General features: G+C 46.8%; 2 protein-coding genes across 4 annotated transcripts; one reads left to right on the top strand and one right to left on the bottom strand.

Annotated features, from left to right (window-relative positions):
- Positions 1–1063: 1063 nt before the first annotated feature.
- trpc1 (transient receptor potential cation channel, subfamily C, member 1) lies at positions 1064–15016 on the top strand. 2 transcript variants are annotated; one of them, XM_084703178.1, is made up of 14 exons: positions 1102–1163; positions 1381–1568; positions 2466–2620; positions 2757–2858; positions 3094–3296; positions 3877–4008; positions 4641–4836; positions 5748–6084; positions 8421–8560; positions 8699–8848; positions 12187–12371; positions 12834–13035; positions 13722–13916; positions 14304–15016. In XM_084703178.1, exons 1-14 carry the CDS (start codon positions 1102–1104, stop codon positions 14529–14531), a joined length of 2475 nt encoding a protein of 824 aa, XP_084559304.1. In that variant the 3' UTR covers positions 14532–15016. The 2 variants fall into 2 exon arrangements, with proteins under 2 accessions (XP_084559303.1, XP_084559304.1); XM_084703177.1 differs by having other exon boundaries at positions 1064–1568.
- A 233-nt stretch (positions 15017–15249) lies between these two features.
- On the bottom strand, positions 15250–22561 carry pcolce2b (procollagen C-endopeptidase enhancer 2b). Of its 2 annotated transcripts, none has more exons than XM_084703180.1 (9): positions 22293–22561; positions 21896–22004; positions 21163–21418; positions 19672–19796; positions 19386–19522; positions 19102–19265; positions 17952–18035; positions 16592–16759; positions 15250–15965 (listed from the first exon to the last, which is right to left on the bottom strand). In XM_084703180.1, the coding sequence occupies exons 1-9, from the start codon at positions 22424–22426 to the stop codon at positions 15811–15813; spliced, it is 1332 nt and encodes a 443-aa protein (XP_084559306.1). In that variant the 5' UTR covers positions 22427–22561; the 3' UTR covers positions 15250–15810. The 2 variants fall into 2 exon arrangements, with proteins under 2 accessions (XP_084559306.1, XP_084559305.1); XM_084703179.1 differs by having other exon boundaries at positions 15250–15941.
- Positions 22562–22919: the final 358 nt, after the last annotated feature.

The following is a 22919-nucleotide window of genomic DNA, read 5'->3' as shown; positions in this document are numbered from 1 at the left end:
CCATGATATCGGATTTTATTCCAGAAAGCATTTTATGAACATGCACATATTGAAATCCAAAAGTAACATGAAGTTTGTGCATATTGTCTCCTGTTCTAATATGAGCTAAATGAAGGAATCGATATCACACATTAGTCACAATAACCCTGACCCTATTACATTAGAGGTAAAACTATTCCCCAGCTCTCTGGAGTATTTCTATTTACAGTATGAGATTGTTAATTTGTTAATTCTATTCTCTGCTCACCGGGCAAATAATCACCGCTAATCTCACGTTTGACAGCTGTTCCTGCTGAATTGACAGGCCCGTGCAGGGATAAACCCATATGTTTGACACGCACAACCGTATGCTCAGCAGACTTAAATCCATTGGTCAGATGTGGCATTAACAAATAATAGCCAGCTCAACATTCTGACGTTGTGTGAAATTGTGTCATGATTGAAATGTAATTAGCCTACCCATTACATTATTTTGTAGTTTTGGTGTGGAAATTCATAGGGTGGCATAATGTGTCGTCTTAATTTATACCAAATTGTTTTCTAAAAGATGTTTCAATAATTAAATCAGATTTTGCTACCAACAGATATACAGGCAAGCAGACGTTGATGACAATTATTGCAATGTAGCTGCTGCCATCTACTGGATAATTTATTGTCGAGTCCCAGCAATAGCCTATGTGCTTTCAAGTAACTCAACGGTCATTTTAGCCCGTGTGTCTTCAGTTGAGCCATTACTGGAAATAAGATATTTTTACTACTATAGTTTCGGATTTGTCATGGTTTAGCCTATTTTCTCCTTTACTCCCCCCGCCCTCTCTCTCTTCCTCTCTCTCTCCAATGTAATCCAGACAATATTGATTTAGATTAGAGAAATGTATCCAAATAATAAAATACAATGTATGTATAGGTTTACATGGTCAAATCCTGATGCTACATGTTATTAAACGGAAGGCAGGCCTAAGAAACAAATCCCCCCTTATGTAATTGTGGACTTGCTAGGATGCTGCGCCTGCGAGATGAGCAAGCAGGTGGAGAGTGCACATGCGCACAGTGCAGCAACATCAGGACCAGGGAACTGCCAGTAGCCTGTGATGCTAGAAAATGGTGCAAGTAAACAAACCTGTGGAGATTATTTATTCTACAGACACGTTAATTATAGATAGGTAAAATAAATCTTGTAAAATCCTAGCCATTATCAATACAGAGGAAAACTATTTTTGTTTTCCAGCCACCGTCAATTCCACGAACATAGCTGGCGGCATCTCGAGATTCTGCATGCCATTGGTTTCGGAACAGCAAGACGTCGACTCCAACTGGGCTTCGCAAAACTATCCAGAGCTACTCTCCATGTCACCGTTTATGACACGGTTTCTTGTTTAGGTGGTCGCTTGTGTCAAGTGTGATGCACATCAGTGTTTTGCCGTACTCGTTCTCCGTCGTAATGGCAGCTCTATATCAGGGCACGGACGCGTCCTCTCCAGATAAATTTCTGGCCTTGAAAGACGTGAGAGAAGTAAAGGAGGAGACAACTCTGGACGAGAAGCTCTTCCTTCTGGCGTGTGAGAAAGGTGAGAAAGTCATACAGATTTTGACGGAGTGTATTCAATCAGTATCGTGCCTTGTTGTCAACTTACTGTAACAACAGTGTAGGCTATATAGTCTATCGAAAGTGGATTGGGTTATTTCCAAAAGATTATTACGTGAAAGAACCCTAAGTTAGTGCGTGTTGTTTATCTTCCGAGGCATCTTCTGACCATGCAAGGTTAGGGTTTAGGAGTTAAAACTAAAATGTCACCTATAATTATACATTACAAACAAAATGGGAGATGTAGCCTACTTGTACCATAAACAAGGGAATTTACTGAATATTAATCTCAGTGCAGAAGGGAAACTCAGATGTAAAAATAGCAAATTCACATCTTACCTTTTTCAGTTAGATGTCTCATGTAAGTAAGTATATCTTCTTGCAAATTGAACATTTGCCCAAAGGGAAGAAATTGAATTTAGTGTAACACTATGCTCTTGCTTAAATATGTAAAAAAAAAAAATGGTGTCCATCAAGGACATTAAAAACGAGTGTTTTTTCCCAGGCAAATCATACATGGTCACTCTGACACAGGTATTCCATTGTGAACAGACCAGATTGTCCAGCCACGCACATACATGTAACTGTAATTGCCATACGGTCCATATAAAGCCAACAGTTGCGGAGCACTGTGTCCTTTGAGGGAGATGTTATTGTTAAAGAAGACTGGAATGTAGAGAGTGCTGGAGGGAGGCCTACTTGCTTGAGGATGGCTGTCCCACAGAGTGTGTGCATGTGTGCGCGCACGGTACATTTCTGTGTACACGTGCGTTTTCCTGTACTGTACTTTCTGTGCACGTATCTTCGTGTGTGTGTGTGTGTGTGAGAGAGAGAGTTGACGTGTTTCACCCTTAACTGAGCTTCCCGTCCGACTCCGAAGGTGACTACTACATGGTGAAGAAGCTTCTGGAAGAGAAACGTCATGGAGAGATCAACCTGAACTGCGTGGACGTGCTGGGACGGGACGCCGTCACCATCTCCATAGAGAACGAGAACCTGGACATCCTACAGCTGCTCCTGGAGCATGGCTGCCAAGTAAGCTCCTCAGCCTGCTCCGTAATCCAGCCGCGGGATTCCGAAACTTCAAACCAGAGTGTGCGTTGACGCTTGGGTGGATGACCTCACCTGGTATGACCTGATCAGTAAACTTGTATCTGTGTCTCCTGCCCAGGCCACAGATGCTCTGTTGGTGGCCATAGACTCGGAGGTGGTAGGGGCGGTGGACATCCTTCTGAACCATCGTCCCCGGAGATCCTCAAAGCCCTCCATCGCAGTAAGTCTCCTCTCGTACCTCCATCAAATGGCCTCCGGCGACGTCGGGACACGGCGCTGGTGGAAAGCGACTGTGCGCGGGTCGATGATTCGTCGACATCAAATCTGAACGGCTTGTTGTTCCACCTTTACATCCTATTTTTCTGGAACCTCTCCCCAATCCCTTCCCTCTTTTCCCCCTCCTCCTCCTCCTCTGCCTCCCTTCCCACCCCACCATCCCCGCCCCCTTCCATTAGAAACTCATGCAGCGCATCCAGAACCCCGAGTACTCCACCACCATGGACGTGGCGCCCGTCATCCTGGCGGCCCACCGCAACAACTACGAGATCCTGACCATGCTGCTGAAGCAGGACATCTCCCTGCCGCGGCCGCACGCCGTGGGCTGCGAGTGCACGCTCTGCAACGCCAAGAACAAGAAGGACAGCCTGAGACATTCCCGGTACAGCCTGCGCCCTTCACTGAGCTTCCTGTGGTGGCCTCCGCTCTGAGCGGAGACATCGCTATCAATCACGGGAGGCGGTGTCGAGCGCGTTGGCGTTCCTCAAAGTTGTTGGAAAACGTTGATTTGTTGAGGGATTCGGGCTGTCTGTTGTTATTGTGTTTCCTGCCTATAACTGATGGCAGGAACTGAAGGGCTCTCACAGATATGAGATTAAAAAAAGAGTTAGAGCCCCTCTATCTCTTTGTCTCTACTTTTTCTCTCTCTCCTCATCTCTTTGTCTCCTTTTCTCGTTGTCTCTCTTTCTATTGCCCAAAATAGTCTGTAGCGACAGTATCTTGCTGTACTCTTGCCCTGGATGCTTTTTGTTTCTGTCCTATATCTGTTGCCGTCCTCCCACACAGAAGCCCAGTGAATCAGCATACAGCATTGAGTATCAAGGCCAAGTAGCTTTTAATAGCCCTAAAAGAAGTGAAGTGGGTTTAAGGGTTTGATCCGTTTTCACATCGTTTTGTGTATCTCCCACTGAATCATCCCCCTCTCTCTGCGCCCACGCTTACCGACCCTGTGTGTGCTACAGGTTTCGACTGGACATCTACCGGTGCCTGGCCAGCCCCTCTCTGATCATGCTGACCGAGGAGGACCCCATCCTCAGGGCCTTTGAGCTGAGCGCAGACCTCCGAGAGCTCAGCCTGGTGGAGGTGGAGTTCAGGTACAGACACCTGGACACCTTGGTAGACGTATGCTAGAATGCTAGTGCTAATGCTAGCACTGTGTACAACAGAGGGTTATGGTGTGTACAGTGGGAAGATAAAAAGGTATCACGGTGATTAGGGAGTCAGGTGGCTGAGCGGTTAGGAAATCGGGCTAGTAATCTGAAGGTCGCCAGTTCAATTCCCGGCCGAGCCAAATGACGTTGTGTCCTTGGGCAAGGCACTTCACCCTACTTGCCTTGGGGGGAATGTCCCTGTACTTACTGTAAGTCGCTCTGGACAAGAGCGTCTGCTAAATGACTAAATGTAAATGATTAACAATAACAACATAACAGATTTGATGTCAAACCAGCAAGCCATAAAACAAGCAGACTTGGAAATACCCCTGACAGTGGTTAAAAGATAGTGTTCACAACACTAGTACCTTGTAATTCCTCAAACTGTCAGATACAGACAACTCAAAACCACTCCAACAGCTGTCATAAAGATAAATGCAAGTCCACTGAGAACCCATAAAAATCTACCTGGCATTATTGGGTTCCAGGGAGTTGAAAAACTCCTGCACGTGAATAAAGAAAAAAGTCCTAGCAAGTTGCACTTGACCTACGAGCGCCCTCTTCCTGTGGTACAGGAACGACTATGAGGAGCTGGCCAAGCAGTGTAAGATGTTTGCCAAGGATCTTTTGGCTCAGGCCCGGAACTCACGAGAGCTGGAGGTCATCCTCAACCACACGTCCAGCGAGGACCTGGTGGACAAGAGAGGTCTGCTGGAGGAACGCATGAACCTCAGCCGGCTGAAACTGGCCATCAAGTACAACCAGAAAGAGGTGAGAGAGACCGAAGGAATGAGAAGAATGAGAGAGAGAGAGATAGCGAAAGAGATGCAATAATGGTTGTCGATTAAAGTGAACAAGGCAGTTACTAACTGACATGTAAAAGCAGTCGATTTGATCTTGTGTTTTGATTGTGGCATTGTACAGAATGATAGCAATTGTCTATTTTCAAAACCACTCTCTGAATTGATGTCCTTATCTGGCATATTTAGAATGTAATGTTGCAAAGTTAAAAAAAATATTTGTTCTATATTCACAATAGTACTATATTCACTATCATTCACCAAGATGAGAAGCAGAACTGTTTCTGCACTCCAGTCTTTATACTTTTCTGGCAAAAAAAGAACAAGACTAGCACAGAAGCATAGAAAAGCTGGTTGAACATTTTAAACTAGGTTATTTACGACTGCTGAGAATACTCGCAGCGCCATGTTTAGTTTGTACATGTGGGTTGCTTGCCAACGCTAAGCCACCTTCAGGACGGTACTTCACAATATTAAGCTAACCACTAACTCTTTATATCAAATTGGGGGCCCCAGAGGATAGAATTTAGTCTCTGGTTTATGTTTGTGATGGGATGTACTGACATAAAGTGCTTGGGAACTAATGTAAGTTGGCAGTGCTTAGCGTACCAGAACGTTGACATTCTACCAAACTAAACAGGTGGACCCACAGAACTCCCTTTAGGCCCATTCAGTAGGTCTACGGCATGTTCCTTAGTGTGGGAAATGTTTAATTTAATGTCGGCACAGGAAGGTGCTACGTTATAGCCAGTTTGACTGGACTGATAAACACACTGGCTCCTACTTACATTTGCTTTTAATATCTCCTTCTCTTGTGTTTCATTCACTCCTCCCTCCTGCGGCTCCCCCTGCTGTTCCGTGACGGTACCGTCGGCCCCCCAGTTCGTCGCCCAGTCCAACTGCCAGCAGTTCCTCAACACGGTCTGGTTCGGCGAGACGGCGAGCTACCGGCGGAAGCACACGTGTCTGAAAATGGCCACGGTGCTCAGCGTGGCCATTTTGTGGCCGCTGCTGGCCGTGTGCTACCTGCTGGTGCCGCGCTCACGCGTGGGCCAGATCATCCACACGCCGTTCGTCAAGTTCATCATCCACAGCGCGTCCTACTTCACCTTCCTGCTCCTGCTCAACCTCTACTCGCTGGTCTACAACGAGGGCAAGAAGAACACGATGGGCCCGGCCCTGGAGATGATCGATCTTCTGCTCATCCTCTGGATCGTGGGTGAGGAAGGGCCACACGTTACATTACATTTAGTCATTGAGCAGACGCTCTTATCCAGAGCGACTTACAGTAAGTACAGGGACATTCCCCCCGAGGCAAGTAGGGTGAAGTGCCTTGCCCAAGGACACAACGTCATTTGGCATGGCCGGGAATGGAACTGGCAACCTTCAGATTACTAGCCCGATTCCCGAACTGCTCAGCCACCTGACTACATATACACACACACACACACACACACACACACGGACATGCAAACGCATAGACACACATGTATTAAGGCCCACACACAGAGTGGTGCCATTATGGATTGAGGGTCAGAGTAGGTAAGAAAAATGGGACTTGATGGAAACTCAGCGAGGCCTCGAGTAGGACAGACAAGCTTAGGTATGTCAGCATGCCAGTCTCCACGACTGGAGTCTGGGTACCAGGAAATATCAGATACTGTCCTTTGACTCGCGCTATTACCAGCTTGGCTTAATTACATCTGGCCCTGCGCTCCAGTTAATCAGGGTGGAGGAGCTACAGACTCCTCCCATGCTTCTTCCCTTCCTCCCCCGCACACACACACACACACACGCACGCACGTACACACGCCCATACCAACGTGCCATCATGGGCTCTGGTGCCATCGTGTCTTTCATGTATGGAGGCGTTATGGACGAGAAACGAAGGGAGGAAGGGGAATGAGGAGGTAGACGGACGGATGGAGGGAAGGTGGTGGTGACGGTGGTGGGGGGGGGCTCCTCTTGTTTGCCTCTGCTGCCAAGAAACCATTATCTTGATTGCTCAATTGCCAGAATGGGACTTGCGTTGATAATTGTGGACCAGGCATTCGACTGAATTTGTTCTTTTACTCAAATGATACCCCCCCCACATCTCTCTTTCCCTTTCTCTGAGTCTGCTCTGCATAGAACCGAAGAACAAAAAAAAGATGTTCTTTGTTGTTTTGTTGGTGGTTGCCAGAGATGCGGCTTATGTGAGTTGACGTACATATAATCATTTGAATATTTAAAGAGGAATATCTCTTTTTTTTTCCTGTTCAAGGAAAATCCATTACATCAAGCCGCATAGAAGCAGATTGAACCACCCTCCTTCCCTCCACACAAACACACACACTTTACACACTTTAATCTCTGTAGTGTACGATACTCCTTAATGAGTTCAAAAACAAATGTAACAGATCTGATAGTCTGCAGCCCCTGCTGCAGCCCCTGCAGAGTATCAAAAATATATCAAAAATATAGAAACTAGGCAAGCAACACTTTTCTGATGATCTTGTTTTTCCTCTTTTCTCAAGACACGCAAGAGGACTGATTATATGTGAATGACAGTATATGTAGGCCAGTTCAAATAACCAGATTCACTGCGAGCCTAAGGATTTGATTTGAACAGAACGGGCAGTTTTTCTGGGAGCAGTATTGTTTTATCTTTTGTTCCTCCATTGTTCTGTCTCCCTCTTTTCCTCTCCAGCTATTCCCTTGGATCTAGACGCAACCATTATTTTACACATCTCTTCAGGAAGCTTGTTGTGTCGCTTCTCTCTTACTAGCCGTATAAATCGGGTGGATGCAAAAATGATCTTTTTGCAAGGGTTCACAATACACACACACACACACACGCACACAAAGAATAAGACACACAGAAAGTCTACAACACATGCAGACAAAGATACACAAACACAGGGGTGGGGATGAATACCAAGTCAACAAGTGACTGGGAGTCCATCTCGAAATCTCCCTGTGTCTGTGCCTCTTTTGTTTTAGTTTTTTTTAGTTTTTTTGTCATTTAGCAGGCGCTCTTATCCAGAGCGACTTACAGTAAGTACAGGGACATTCCCCCCGAGGCAAGTAGGGTGAAGTGCCTTGCCCAAGGACACAACGTCATTTGGCACGGCCGGCAATCAAACCAGCACCCTTCTGATTAATAGCCCGATTCCCTAACCGCTCAGCCATCTGACCCCCCCCCACCCCCCACCCCCGTCTCATACCCAAGAGATTTTTCCAAGGCACATGTCTGCAGAAATATTCACTTCAGAGATTTGTAGATATCAGGAATGACAGCATTCCAGGTTGAGGGAAAGCCTTGTCCCTGTGGACTGGACGCTCAATCCTTTTACATTCACATTTAGTCATTTAGTAGACGCTCTTATCCAGAGCGGCTTACAGTAAGTACAGGGACATTCCCCCGAGGCAAGTAGGGTGAAGTGCCTTGCCCAAGGACACAACGTCATTTGACACGGCCGGGAATTGAACTGGCAACCTTCAGATTACTAGCCCGACTCCCTAACCGCTCAGCCACCTGACTCCCCCATCTTCCCCCCTTTTCCATGTTCCCAGGGATGGTGTGGTCGGACGTGAAGCGCCTCTGGTACGAGGGCCTGGAGGACTTTCTGGAGGAGTCGAGGAACCAGCTGAGCTTCGTCATGAACTCCCTGTACCTGGCCACCTTCGCCCTGAAGATAGTGGCCCACAGCAAGGTGACTCCGTCACGGCAACATTCACGCATCCATTGAAATGCTCAGTCGAACGAAACTGCCCGTTTGAGCCCCTTTTCGAGTTTACGGCAGGCCTGAAATCTTTGTGTGTGTGTGTGTGTCTGTGTGTGTGTGTTTTAGTTCAAGAATGTGGAGGACACGGAGAGGAAGAACTGGGATGCCTTCCATCCCATCCTGGTTGCCGAGGGCCTGTTCGCCTTCGCCAATATACTCAGCTACCTACGCCTGTTCTTCATGTACACCACTAGCTCCATACTGGGACCCCTACAGGTTGCACACTCATACACACCAACCAGTGTTTCCCACAGATTAGAAAGCTATATGTGGCGGGGGGGTGGGTTCTTCCATGTTGTTTCATGTTCATCATTTGTTACACAGAACTTTATTATATTAAATATTCATCCAAAATGATTCACACCTTCACAAAATCAACAACAACAAACAAATAATTTCTGGATATGCAGGTAGCTACGCTAGTGCTAAATAACTATTTAACTGGTCGGCTCCATGACGCCGGGTAAGTAGCTAGCTCCTGAGACTTCTCACCAAAAGAATGAAGGGGAACCTTCGATTAAGACATGTTCGTAGTTACCTAGCTAAAAGTAGGCTCAACTTTCCTAGACATTTATCTACGGCACTATTGCTAAAGGCTCGCTGATATAGCTGTCGGTCTTACTAGAACAGCGTAGGTATGCATCGTTGCTAACGTGTGCTGACGTTGTGCCTGTGTGTGTGTGTATGTGAGAAAGACGCGTGAGTGACAGAAAGACGGAGGGAGAGCAGGGAAAGGAAATGCAGCTGAACTAATACGCTGCGTGTTTTAACCTAAATATTGTAAAAAAAAATAAAAAAGAATACGAAACGCAATATGTGGCGGCCGGTGTTGATTCTGTGGCGCACCGCCACAAATTAGTCCATGTGTGGGAAACACTGCCAACACACAAACACACACTCATACACACCAACACACACACATCCGTGCACACCAACACACACTGACAGTTACAATACTTAAACAGGCATCCAAAAGGACACTTATTGTATACATGTGCATCACTCACTCACACACACACACACAAACACCACAAATATTCTAGCAGCAGATGTATATTTGCATAACAATCCTTGCATTATGTCAGCCTTGGTGCGGTTTAAGCGGCATATGGAGTGCCATCATCCTCATCGTCACTGAATCATCTCACACATGGAAGCAGTTCCACATTGGTTCACATCCCAAAAGATGAAGCAAGACTTGTGGCAAAGCCAGATCAAAGCCTCCCTGTAATTTACTCTCCCTCTCTCTCTCTCTCTCTCTCTCTCTCTCTTCTCTCTCTCTCTCTCTCTCTCTCTCTCTCTCTCTCTCTCTCTCTCTCTCTCTCTCTCTCTGTTTCTCTCTATCTCTCTCTCTCCCTCCTCTCTCTCCCTCCCTCCCTCTTTCTCTCCTCATTTGCAATCGGTACATTTCTGAACCTTCCCCCGTCTCCCACCTCCCTCAGCTCAAGGCTGAGTTCCTGCTTTGAATATTCCCTCTCCAGTTGGGTGCTTTCCCCGTGCCACAGCGGTGTCCTTCACTTGAGGTCCTCCGATCCCTCGTTCCGCTCCCTCGCTCCGCTCCCTCGCTCCCTCGGGCCAAACAGCTGGAGGGGAAAACGAAATTCTACCTTCCGGCACCTTCCAGTGTTCTGTCTCGCTGTGTGTATTATGTCACTAATAAGAGAATTTCAGCGTGTGCTGGTAGGAGGTGGTGAGGTCACTGCGCTCCGAGGGCTGTTTCCTCTTGTTATTCTTGAGGTTTGTTTGCAGTTAGGTGTATTAAACAGCAGGGCTCCCTTGTGTGTCGTTTGGCCACAGGTCTCGCACCAGTAGTCTGCTTGGCATCGCTGTTGCCCTCCCTCTTTCACATGCACTGTCTCTCTCCCGCTTATGCTGTCTCACGCCTACCTGTCTCTGGCTCCTACCTCTCTCGCTCTCTTTCTCCCTCTCTCTCTCTCTCTCTCTCTCTCTCTCTCTCTCTCTCTCTCTCTCTCTCTCTCTCTCTCTCTCTCGCTCTCTCTCTCTCTCTCTCTCTCTCTCTCTCTCTCTCTCTCTCTCTCTCTCCTCCCTCCTTCTCTCTCTCGCTCTCTTTCTCCCCTCTCTCTCTCTCTCCCCCCCCCCTCTCTCTCTCTCTCCTTCTCTCTCCCTGCCTCATCTGCAGACTGAACTAGGATGTGTGACCTCACTGTCTGGCGTGGGTGGATGGAAAAGTTCTTAGCGTAGGAAAGAGGTGCCGGTGTACACACACTCACCCACACACTTACGGACATGCGGACATGACGGACAACCTCTGACCCCGACCCTCCCCCTCCTGTCCGTCACACACACACACAGACTCACCCTCTCTACCTCTATCTCTCTCGCTCTGTCTGTCTCTCTCTCTCTCACACACACAAACACGAGCACACCCAGGGTCTGAATCAGTGTTCCCAGCACAGAGTGCAATGCGGTTTGGGACAGTGAATACTAGTCTGACTATCCCAGCCTTTCCAAGTGAATCAGCCCCCCCCCCGACCCCCTCACCCCACCCACGCCCGACGGAAAAGCACCCCATGCCGAATCAGGGGAGTGTAACCACCGCCACTGACTCACTCAGAACCTCAGTCGAACCACCCAGAAACAGGCTTAATGGGCCTTAGTGGACAGCATGCTGTAGTGATGTGTGTGTGTGTACGTGTGCGTGCAGGCGTCAATGCCCCCGTTCCCCCCCCCCCACCCCCACAGTAAGGGTTAAGAGATCCTGACCCGCGGCATTCCTGCTGTGTTTATACAGTAACAGGCTACCTGTCAAACCTGGCAACCCAGCAACACCCATCGCCCATAAATCTGCCACCTACAAAGAAGGAGTAGCACCAGGAATATTGACGGTTGGGCAACACAGGGGGGGGGGGTTCACATGAAGAGAACTATTCGAGCTAATGGACTCGCTCGCTCCTTGAACACGCTGGCTGGCTCTCAGTGCAAACAGAGGGGTACACCTTGAGGTCTCCCTTCAAGCCTCCTGGTTACGGAACGAGTCAAATATTATCCCCCCTCCCTCCAAAATCTCCAGCATCCCCCACACTGGACAGTATGTGAATGGCCACGTTTGTGTGTATGAGTGTGTGTCTGTGGCTTTGTAGGTGCGTGCATGCACACATGTGCGTGTCCAGTTTGTGTGTGTGTGTTTGTGTGTGTGCCGGTTCAGATACCACCAGAAGATCTACTGACCTGGGGTAAATAGCCATCCAACTCTGCACTAAGGGGCTATAAATAGTGACCACACTCCTGCTCTTCAGAATAGTCTCTCTGTCCCTTCAATTTATCTCTAGCTTCATACTTGTTTGTCTGTGTTCGCGCCACTAGCCAGGGTGATATCGACCTGCCAAACAAAGTTGTTTTTCTTGCCATTTTGCCAATTGCCAGTAGAGAATTTGGAGATAGACTGCTGCATTTATCTAACATGTCTTCCTTACCTTAGAAAGATGTAATCTGCCTTTCTTGTTTGTGTTGCGTTTTTGTGTGTGTGTGTGTGTGTGTGTGCACCCATCCCTAACCAAGCCGATCTGTTCTCTCCCCCCCCCCCCCTCCTCCAGATCTCGATGGGCCAGATGCTGCAGGAGTTTGGCAAGTTCCTAGGCCTGTTCCTTCTGGTGCTCATCTCCTTCACCATCGGCCTGACCCAGCTGTACGGAAAAGACCAGAAGGACCCGTCCAAAGACCCGGCCAAGGACTGCGAAGGCATCTTCTGCGTGCAACAGAGCAACGACGCATTCCACACGTACGTACGGAGAAAGTCTGGCTCGGTCGTCACCGACAAGCTTTGGTGTTGAGAAAAAGAGGAGCCCAATTAAATTGTACTCAAAAGGAACTCCAGAACAGTCTCAAACTACTTGAATGAATGGCTTGCCAAAATGTTGCAAAAAAAACTCTTAAGAGCTTTATCTTGACACTGGAGAACGCGAGTGCTCTCTCGACTTTGCAATCGTTTTCAGAAAACGAAGCTTTGGCAGTGCTATATAATATCCATGAAGAGATCCTAATCAGTAGAGTGCAATCCTTGTAAACGAACGTTACTTGTGACGTTTTCCCTTCTATTCTGAATTGTGCCTTTCTCTTTGTCTGTTTATTCAAATCCTTTGCGCTACTGAACATTGGATAGATGGATTGTCGGTGTAACTCTGATCATCATTGTCTCCTCGTGCCTCTCTCTACCCTTGACCTTACTGCCCCTACATGCCAGGTTCATGGGGACCTGCTATGCCCTGTTCTGGTACATCTTCTCCCTGGCTCACGTGGCACTGTTCGTCACGCGCATCCACTACACGGAGGAGCTGCGCTCGTTCGTGGGCGCCCTCATCATCGGCACCTACAACATCGTTGTGGTCATTGTCCTCACCAAGCTGCTGGTGGCTATGTTGCACAAGAGCTTCAGGCAGATCGCCGTAAGTCAAGTCGAGTGGGATTTCATTGTCGTTCTTCAATGCAGCTTGTATACGCTGGAACAAAGTGCTGTGTCTTCAGGAATGCCATCTTGGTCCAATGACATTTCGTAAGGGCCAACGCTAACGGTTGAATTCATCACACGAAAAATGCCAACTTTATTAACCCAAACGTCTTTAGACAGCATGTTTAGAGGCTTCATTAGAAAGAGCTGAAAGATCAATCTTGAACGATGATAATAAAGAAGCAAGACATATTTGAATGCGTTCTGTACAGTTGAGCTTATTTGATTTGTCACTAGGGGTTTCACTGTGACATCCTACTTTGTCATTTTCAGGTTGTTGTGGTGTCGAAATAATTAAACGTTGCCAGTTGCTTTGAGTGGTTCTGTAAAAAACAAATCCAGACTTGCATCATTAGAATGGAACACAGATGTTCCAGTATTGTTTACTGGCAAATGACATCCCTCAACAACATTTAGGAAGGCATGTAAAAGTAATTATCACTTTGCACATCCAACTGTGATCCAAACAGCCTCCTTGTTGGAGAAAAGCATGCATTCCACATACTTGCAAACACGTGGGAGCAGTTCCTTGACACCTCCTTGGAAGTAGAACATCTGTAAATGTATCGTTTATTGGACTATTAATTCCCCCAAATCTATTTTTTTCCCTCCCTATTTCTCCAGAACCACGAAGATAAGGAATGGAAATTTGCCAGAGCCAAACTGTGGCTCAGCTACTTTGACGACAAATGCACCCTCCCCCCACCTTTCAACATCCTGCCCTCCCCCAAAACCGTGTGCTACCTGGTGACCAGCATGAGCAAATGGATCTGCTCATATACCTCCACGGGCAAGGTGAAAAGGCAGAATAGCCTGAAGGTGAGTGTGTGTGTGTGTGTGTGTGTGTGTGGGGGGGGGGGGACTCATTCTTCTACATTCATTCTGCCGGGTTGCCTTCTGCCTGGGATTGATAAGAGTACAAATTCCTGTAGCGTCGGTCCCTTGCGGGGAATGGGATGATATTTTTCACCAGTCAACCGAAGGTGTAAAGTCTTTGCATTGCCTTGGTTGAACTCCCAATAGTTTGCCACAATGTCAGAGACTGGTCCACTTGATGGTCCAATTTTAGTATTCATCTGTAGGTTGTAAGTAGATCTTTATGTTTAAGAAAAAAGTACAATAAATACTGCATAGGTACCCCAACCAAGAAGTGCTGTGGGTTACTTTGTGTAAACTACCGACTCTCTCCTGCTCTCCTCCAATCAGGAGTGGAGGAACCTTAAGCAGAAGAGGGATGAGAACTACCAGAAGATCATGTGCTGCCTGGTCCACCGCTACCTGACCTCCACACGGCAGAAGATGCAGAGCACGGACCAGGCCACAGTGGAGAACCTCAACGACCTGCGGCAGGACCTCTCCAAGTTCCGCAACGAGATGAGGGATCTGCTGGGGTTCCGCACCTCCAAGTACGCCATGTTCTACCCCAGAAACTAAGCCTGACTGACCTCCCCCACCCCGCAACCCCCTGCTGATCCATCCAGGAGCCCAAGCATGCTCAGAAACATTCAGGGAGGACATTTGGACCTGGAACTCAACTGGAAAAATATATATTCGCCAGCAAAGCCTCCGGTTTCTGATGCCACGTGTAATATCCCATTTTTTTCTAAAAGAAAAAAAAAAGGGTTCTAAAAGAAAAAAGTGGATTTTTTTCAACAAAAACACTTAATAAAGACTTGAATAAACATTTGTGGCCGATGTGTTCAGCTTTGATTTGAGCTGAAATGGTTAGAAACCTGACAGTGGAAGTGTTCAGGAGCACAGTTGGCTTCTACCAATACAGTATGGGTTACGTTCACTTACCACTATCACGCACACATCTGACCATTCATGTGCTTGGTAGAGCACAGCTTCCAGCACACTTGGTCACACCATGGAAACATGACAGCTGCAGCCTATTCTGTAGATTTGATATGCCTTGTCATTCATAGCCCTAAAGTACCACACACTCTGTCCTCAAACCATTATTTAAAGTGTGAACCAACAAATGCAGTTTTTGTTAATAACCACCATGTTCTTAGAATTAGAATGTCATTTAGAATTTTATTAGGGCGGATGAAAACAATAAAATATAAATAACATTTATTTAATGATTGTTTCATAGGAAAATACTTTATTTTGTTACTTTCATGTCTGTATTTTCATTATAAACAAACCAAGCTTTACAAATGATCCAGGTGCTTTGCATCCATTCTCAAGTTAAGCTTTGGCAAATAAGAGCAGTTGCCACACATAAAAACAGCATGACACCAAATATTTTGAAACAAATGCTATATAATGAACTATTGCACTTAACACCACATAGAATACTTCCCATCGTTTAGCATTCATTGTAAACTAAGGAAATAAAGAGCAGTTTTGTAAACACTGTCACGAAAACTACAACCCCCAGACTACATTATTGTACTTCCTCTTACAAATACTCACAAGATGTCTGGTCGGTCAAACCTGCAACACTAAAATGTACCCCACCCCTCTCTATCTCTTCCCCAGGGGTTTATCTATCACACTTACCCTTCACATTGCGCACTATAATGGCCCAGCTCAGAAAACGAGAAAAAGTGAGAGACAAAATTCCAAATACAGCAAAGTAAGGTGGTAGGGGGTGAGAGCATGCTGAGCGGTTAGAAACATGAAGGGGCCTCATTGTGTTAGGGTGGGGCTGGGTCTCCCCCTGGGTATGTCGGGGGGGGGGGGAGGGGTGGGGGGAAGTGACTCAGCAACGTTTGTTCTTCAGCACGTTGAGGCCCTTCTGGTTCTTGGCCTTGAATGCCATGACAAAATGGTGTGGGGCGACCTTCCCGCGCCCGTCCTCGTCCACCGTGCCCATGAAGATGTAGTTCAAGCCTAGTGAGGTCACACAGAAAAAACCTGAATGCAGTGGCGGAACGGCAGAGACATTCAGGAGGGCCACGCATCAGCTTCACCTCACAGCACCTCGTTAGTCTAACATATATGTCTATATGCGCTGATATAAACATATACCACAGGTTTGTTTGGAGCGTATCGACCAGGGGTGTTCAATCCTGGTCCTCGGGATCCGCTGTCCTGTATGTTCTAGATGTTTCCCTGCTCCAATATACTTGATTCAAATGAATGGTTGTCGTCAGGCTTCCACGGAGCTTGATAGCGGCCATTCATTTGATCAGGTGTGTTGGAGCACAGCTCTGTGTGCATAGCTACCCGTATCTCACCAAGAGTAAAAGTGTCGGGCCATGTTCATTTGTGTCGTCGTGTTGTGCCACTTACCTCGAAAGTTGGGGTCAAGCTTATTCAGATATGAGCTCGAAGGCAACGGCCAGGGAGGCAAACTCAGAGCCAAAGGCAACGTTTAACAGTCTGCTGAACACACAGCTGGACGGGCTGGCTTTCATTCAGAATACCTCATAACCTTCCACACGCTGAAGCCATGAAGGGGTTTTCGAACTTGGCTAACCTCCCGAAAGTTGACTGTGTGAAACTCCAGCCAGGCTCAGGTGGGGGCTTGTCCTGCTCACCTCGTCTGATGAAGGGGCATTTCTTGCAGAGGATGACGATCTTGGTGCTCATGGTCTTGCCAGCTTGCTGGATGGTTAGGTTTCCTTCTTTGTACACGTTGATGATGGAGATGGTGGCGAACATGCTGCCGCCTCGCATCACCGCCGTGATGACCGTTCCCGATATCACTGTCACACACACACGCACAACACACGGAGGTTTGTTTTTCTTTCCTAGTGGGGCCCGACCACATTCACTCCCATTCAGAATTGTATTATCTCTAACCACTAAGCCCTAACCTCTAACCCCTAACCTTAATTATTCATGTAATTCTAACCCTAACCCTAAAAAAAACATTTAAGTTGGAAAGGTGCCCCACGAGGTCAAGTTATTTCATTCTTTACTATACTTGTGAGGACATTTGCTTCCCACAAGAGTATTTAAATGAGCACACAGACGCACACACACACACATAGACAACATTAGCAATGGTGCTCCATTCTTAATTGGAAACTAAAAGAACTATCAAATCAGAATGTGTATCATAGGGTATTATATTCATGTGCACTGCACCCACTTGACTCTCTTTACACATACCTCACAGTAGGGTTAAAAGAGGAGGGTGTGTATAAAAAGAATGCAGTGGAATGTGTCCTTTTGCTGCGTTTTCAGGTCCAGTTATTTCATTTACATGTGTGATGTAACACCTTGAGCCGGTTACGTGAGCAGACTGTATTTCGCAAGCCGTTTTTTCCAGTCCTGCCTCGTCCGCCAAACTTCCCTGACAGGACCTCCTCTCTCCAAATGCAAATCTACGTCCACTCCTTTTGAAAATGTCAACTAAATACCTGTTTGATTTTGTGAACACCTCCCCCACCAAAACTGCTCAGAAATGGTCTCCAGGGTAACAGGCCTCCAGGGGGGCAGGGTGTGTTTGTGTGTGTGTGTGTGTGTGGGGGGGGGGTGACTGAATCAACACTTTCATTTGGCTACAAGTTAGCTCCAACCAGTGAGGCTGTGACTATGTGTTTACTTGAGGAAGGCTAGCGTGCTCTTTCCAGACACAGTCAAATAATCTTTTGAGACGAGCCATGAAACAAGCCAGACATCCATAGATAGCGTGCCCTGAGAGGACCATGAAAACATGCTCTCTTTAGACATGGAGGGTTTTATTTGCGATTGGGAAATACTAATTTCCCGCCCCCAAATCTGATTGGACGTGAAGCTTGAATGTTCAATTTCTCAATCATCTTTGAATAAACGCACAGGTCGGCAGGATCATGTTTGTAGTGAAAGTCAGTGGAAAATGTCAGTGTTTGAAAGAGTAGACATGCATGTGATAGTAACAGCAGCACACTAAACATGCCGGTCTTGTCTTACCAAAGTTGCTGGAACAATAGTTGTTCTCAAGAGTCCCCTGCCTTTTGCATTTCTGCTGACAAAGAGCTACGGAGTACTTGAGGGCTAAGGGAGACAAAAAAATAGATCGTTATTTCTTTTTACTGCCAGTGATGCAAGCTAACCAATTCAAGATACATTTTTATTGGTGTTCCCCTTTCCCACAGACAGTCTAAATCCAAGAGGAATGTACACATAGTTCTAGATAACATCTGGTTTTAAGCTTAAGGGGGTACTGTTACCCTCAGAGAAAATAGGAAAGAAAGGGACAAGAAATACAACCACAGTCTTATCCAAATGTTTTTCCTACCGGTAGAGAGTGAAAAACTTTGAATATAGGCCAGTTAGAGTCAGTCATCACAGGATGACATCATAGTGGGGGGTGCCAGAATAACTCTCTCTGTGTAGATTAGGTATCGTGTGTTCTGGCTTCCGTTAGAGGATAACTTAAAAGGCAATGGGAATGTTCATGAGTGTGCTTAACGTCTGTGCACGTGTGTGTGTAAGCTCACGTGAAGACGAGAGGGTGTGGGCCAGCACAAACAACGACACGAGCATTCCTTTCAAATCCAAATATATGCGTGTGAAATAAATGCGTGTGCACATTTGCATGAGGGTTGTCAGAGTCTAAAGTATTGAGAAGACCATCCGTCCTTTTCGATCGAAAAAAGGTTCTCTCTTTCCACATGCAGCACACATCACTCAACTCTATCTCACTGCCCGGATCTGAATAAAGAAGTTGCCTTTGTTCTCCCAGGGAAGCCCTCAACTACAGGCCACGTCTGAGGCAGGAACCTGGTCCTACTTACAGTATTTATGGGGGAAGAGAGGATCAGGTTTATCCCACATGCTGGCACCAGGATCAGAGACTAGAGCAAGACTACACAAAGCCTTCACTAAATCTCTAGACGAAACCACCAGATCCCACTGACCAACGTGTAGCTGGAAGGAACATGGAAGGGACCAAAACACGTGTGGATGCGATGAGTTAAAGAGCAAACGCTTGGAGTGGATTCAATGACCCAGTTTGCTCGTCGGTAACCTAGAAACAGCCCCAAAAGTACTCCTTCAGCACACCACGTGGCAAATCAACACACCTGCAAGCATGTATTGGACTGTGAGTGGTACCTACGTATGGGTCTGCTGGTGGAGGGTAGGGTGGTGGTGGTCGGCGGTATCGTGGTGGTGGGGAACCTCTTGGGTCGGAACTTGTAGTGGCCGATAAAACCGTCCGCAGTTAGACTGAGGTCTGAGAGGAACTGGATTAAGAGCTGGTTCCCCTCTGAGAACACTGGACTGAGGAAAGTAAGGAGGAGTGTGGGGGGGGGGGGGGTAGTGAGAGAGGGAGGAGGGCTTGCAGGATATGACATCATGTGATACCCTAGTTCATTGAAACACACAGGTATTTCGACCTACTCTGGAGGGCTGTCCCCGCAGAACTTCCCAATCCTCTTGGCGTCGTTGATCTCGGCCCCGTTGAAGATCGCCACGTAGTCGTAGCGGCAATAGTTATCTCTTTCCACGTCGAACTTCTCAAACTTCACTTCGATGATCTGCATTGACGGAAACAAGTAGCACAGTTATATACAAGCCACGAATGGATCACCACACAAAGTGACAAACAGCAATGTACTGCTCTGGTCCACAGTTCAACAGTGAAATAGAGACTGCGAGGACAACTAATGGCTCTGAACTAACTCACCTGGTTCTTTGGTGCCACTATGTGCCAGGAACAGGTCACACCAGCTGGGTAGTCCTTTTCTGGCCAGTTGGGGGTCTTAAAGGACCCTGAAGGTTTGTCCAAGCGACCCCCACAATACTGGTCTCCTATTGGAGACAAACAACAGAACTGTTTTGGTTCCCTGTATACTTATCTACGCTACAGTATTTCAATCATTTCAACCCAACTGGATTCATTTCTGCAGTTTATGTTCAACATGTTCTGTATTCCATGGGAAAAAGAGGAATGCTGTGAATGCATAACATCATTCCAGGATAAGAAACGTGCTTGCTTTAATCAGCAGTTTCTCACTCGCCCTTCTCGTTCACCCCTTATGATTAGTAGCTCAAGGAGACATTCATCTCTGTCTGGTCCCCTGCAATGTGCTGTTAAAAGGGAGTCCACATGTTCGCTATCAGAGATCTGAGAGAGATCAAGCCGCACAAGCTGTTTGCACTGTTGAGGGTCTGGAGTTCTCTCTCATGAACCACCACCGTTACTCCCTCAGTGGCAGGCTGTCTCAGCACTCCGGCTCTCGTTTTCACAGGCAACTCCAATATACCACAGCGACTAAAATAGACATTTAACAAATGGAGGAGGGCAAAGTTTCCACAACTCGCGTGGATAGTATGGTAACAGTCCACATACTGCCATCTGTTGTGTTAGACCGGGCAGCATAGCTAGCAGACACAGGCCATTTTATCTGTCAACTAGGAGGGTACTGATAAGAGGTGGCTGCACAGGCACCCAGCCATTCAAATTCCTCAAAGCCAGTGGTGGAGACATTTCTATGCCAAGAAGAAGAAGGAGGAGGCGAGGGACTGTTCTAGTCAGACTAGGATGGCAGCAGTCCTGTCCCTCACAGCCTATCTAATAAACAAAAGTGTCTGTGAGAAATTCCACGTCATACTGTGAAATGTGTAGAGATCTTCCTCTTTTCCTATCCAGCCCTCCGAGCAAGATTTAAATCAACAGTTGCCAGACGAGAAAAAGGGCCCCTCAAAAAATCATCAGCATCGGTATTTTTCAACAAGCAAAAACAACAAAACAACTTGCCCTCTCGTGTACAGCACGTGTATCCTTTGTGTGTGATTTATCAGGCAAGCGTTTAACAACACTTCATGTCCGGACATTGATCTCTGTCTCTTAATTGTGACAAGCGGTGACCCCAGAGGGTGTGACGCTTTAGGGGTTTGTTAATTAGCTCATGAAATCCTGACCCCTGCCCTCACACACACACACACACACACACTCCACGACCTGTATCAAATGTCTGTTTACGATCTGGAGTCAAGACCCAGACTTGGCCCCTCAAGCTCAGCTTAGCACGCATGGCTGGCTGGAGATTAGCAGACATGACTGCAACCCTGTACTGCATCCGTTATTTCACCAGAGGACCAAACCACCTTGAGCTAACCAATTCAACCCAGTGAAGTACCATTTCTAGTGTGTGGCACCAGCTTGAATCCCTACCTCTCTCATGTGGCTGGGCAGCAGAGTAAACTGCCAGGAAGCCACTTCCAGCTGTGTTGGCATCAGACATCATCTGGAGGAGCATCTTGTTTCCCGTGGAGACCAGTGCACCGGGCCTGAACGTGCCACAGAAGCGCCCCAAGCGCTGGCCGCTAACATGGCCGCTGTACACATCGACGTAGTCGTAGCGACACAGGTTGTCGCTTTCTAGGTCGATAAAGCGGAAGGAGAGGACCACGACTTTGCCCTCAGGGACCTGTGGAGACATAACGCTCACACAGTGAGGCATATTTGAGCCAAGGCTTCATTAGGTTTGAAGAGTTTGAAAGTGTTAACAGTATGACGCTTACAATGTGGTTAGGCCTAACAGGACCAGGCGGATTTACAGAAGGCATGCAGGTCTGAATGGGTTGTGATAAAGTAAAGGAGGTGGTGTCTTTTTTCTCCTGATTTAATGACAAGTCATTGCCTATAAGGCATCTACAATTTCACCTACTTCATTCTAGCCATAACACTAGGCAGGTGGCCAGCTGAAAAGTGATGAAGGCTTGAGAAACAGCCTGAGGGGTGTTCTGTGGCAACAATCCAAATACCAACAATTGATTTTCTAAAGGTTTGATAATGAATATCTTTGCAGCTATTGCAGACTATATTATCAATGTGGGATTTTAACATGAATGACAGATTACGTATTGCCTAGGTAGCCTGGGTATTAAAGAAAAGTTTGTCTTACCGTTATTCTCCAGACACATTTGGTATTTGGGGGGTACACCCCAGGGTAACCCTGGCTACCAATAACCCCTGAATCTCCCGTTAGGTTTCCACCGCATGTGAACGTCGGTCTGAGAAGAAAGAACAAATATTTTAGATTCTCCCTGGTGAGAATTGTAATAACCCTGAACGGAAGCTTAATTTTATTTGACTCTCTCAGCAATGCACCAGTCAATGCGTCTTGATTGGAAGCCTAGAGTGCAGACTGCAGATTCATCCAAAACAAAACTCTATACCGTTTCAATCCCTGAGTAACCGATCCTGAATAGCCTACCACCTTTGCACTTTCATTCTGTAAAGGCTTTTGAAAAATACACAGAGTTCAAAGATATGAATAAAGTACATTTGGTTACATGTACCTCCTTTGTGACTGCGCGCAGACCTCAGTCAAAAACACTACACCCCATGCGCAAAAAAGACTGCATATTCTCCACATTGTCTGGTTAATGGACCGGGCACTTCGCCTGTTTTCGCCCCGTGGCACGAATGGCATTGTATTCAGTAGCCCAAACGGTGAGGAAAAGTACCCAGAAGTTCCTGGAGGGAGTTTCTTTGACTGCAAGCTGGAGCAGATGAATATAGCGTTTGTTCTGCGTAGCAGAAGGGAGGGGAGCAATAAGCAGCTGCCTTTTTCCAAAACCTGGGATAAAAGACGCGCTGGAAGTAGGGGAAGTGGGTACTCCTGCTTCCCTGAGTTTATGAGATACAATGACATGGAAATATTCACTTCACTAACCAATAAATATTCAAGAAATAGATTTAATTTAGATTAGATTTCATAGCACTGTCTGTTTATTGCCTATAGCCTATATAGGCTACCTGCGTGGCACAACTGAACTATACCTATACGGTTATTATTTTTCTCAGCCTATTAAGGTGTAGCCTACTGTTAAGTCGTGCCTATATTTAGACAAACACAAAAATTGTACGGTCATAGGACAGACAATGATAGACATTCTGACAGATGTTCAGACAGACAGACAGAC

This window comes from Hypomesus nipponensis, chromosome 8, assembly GCF_054491055.1.
Source record: "Hypomesus nipponensis isolate SF chromosome 8, ASM5449105v1, whole genome shotgun sequence".
In the NCBI taxonomy this organism is placed as follows: Eukaryota; Metazoa; Chordata; class Actinopteri; order Osmeriformes; family Osmeridae; genus Hypomesus; species Hypomesus nipponensis.
The sequence above is the reverse complement of the archived record's forward strand: the minus strand, read 5'-3'. Positions and strand labels throughout refer to the sequence as shown.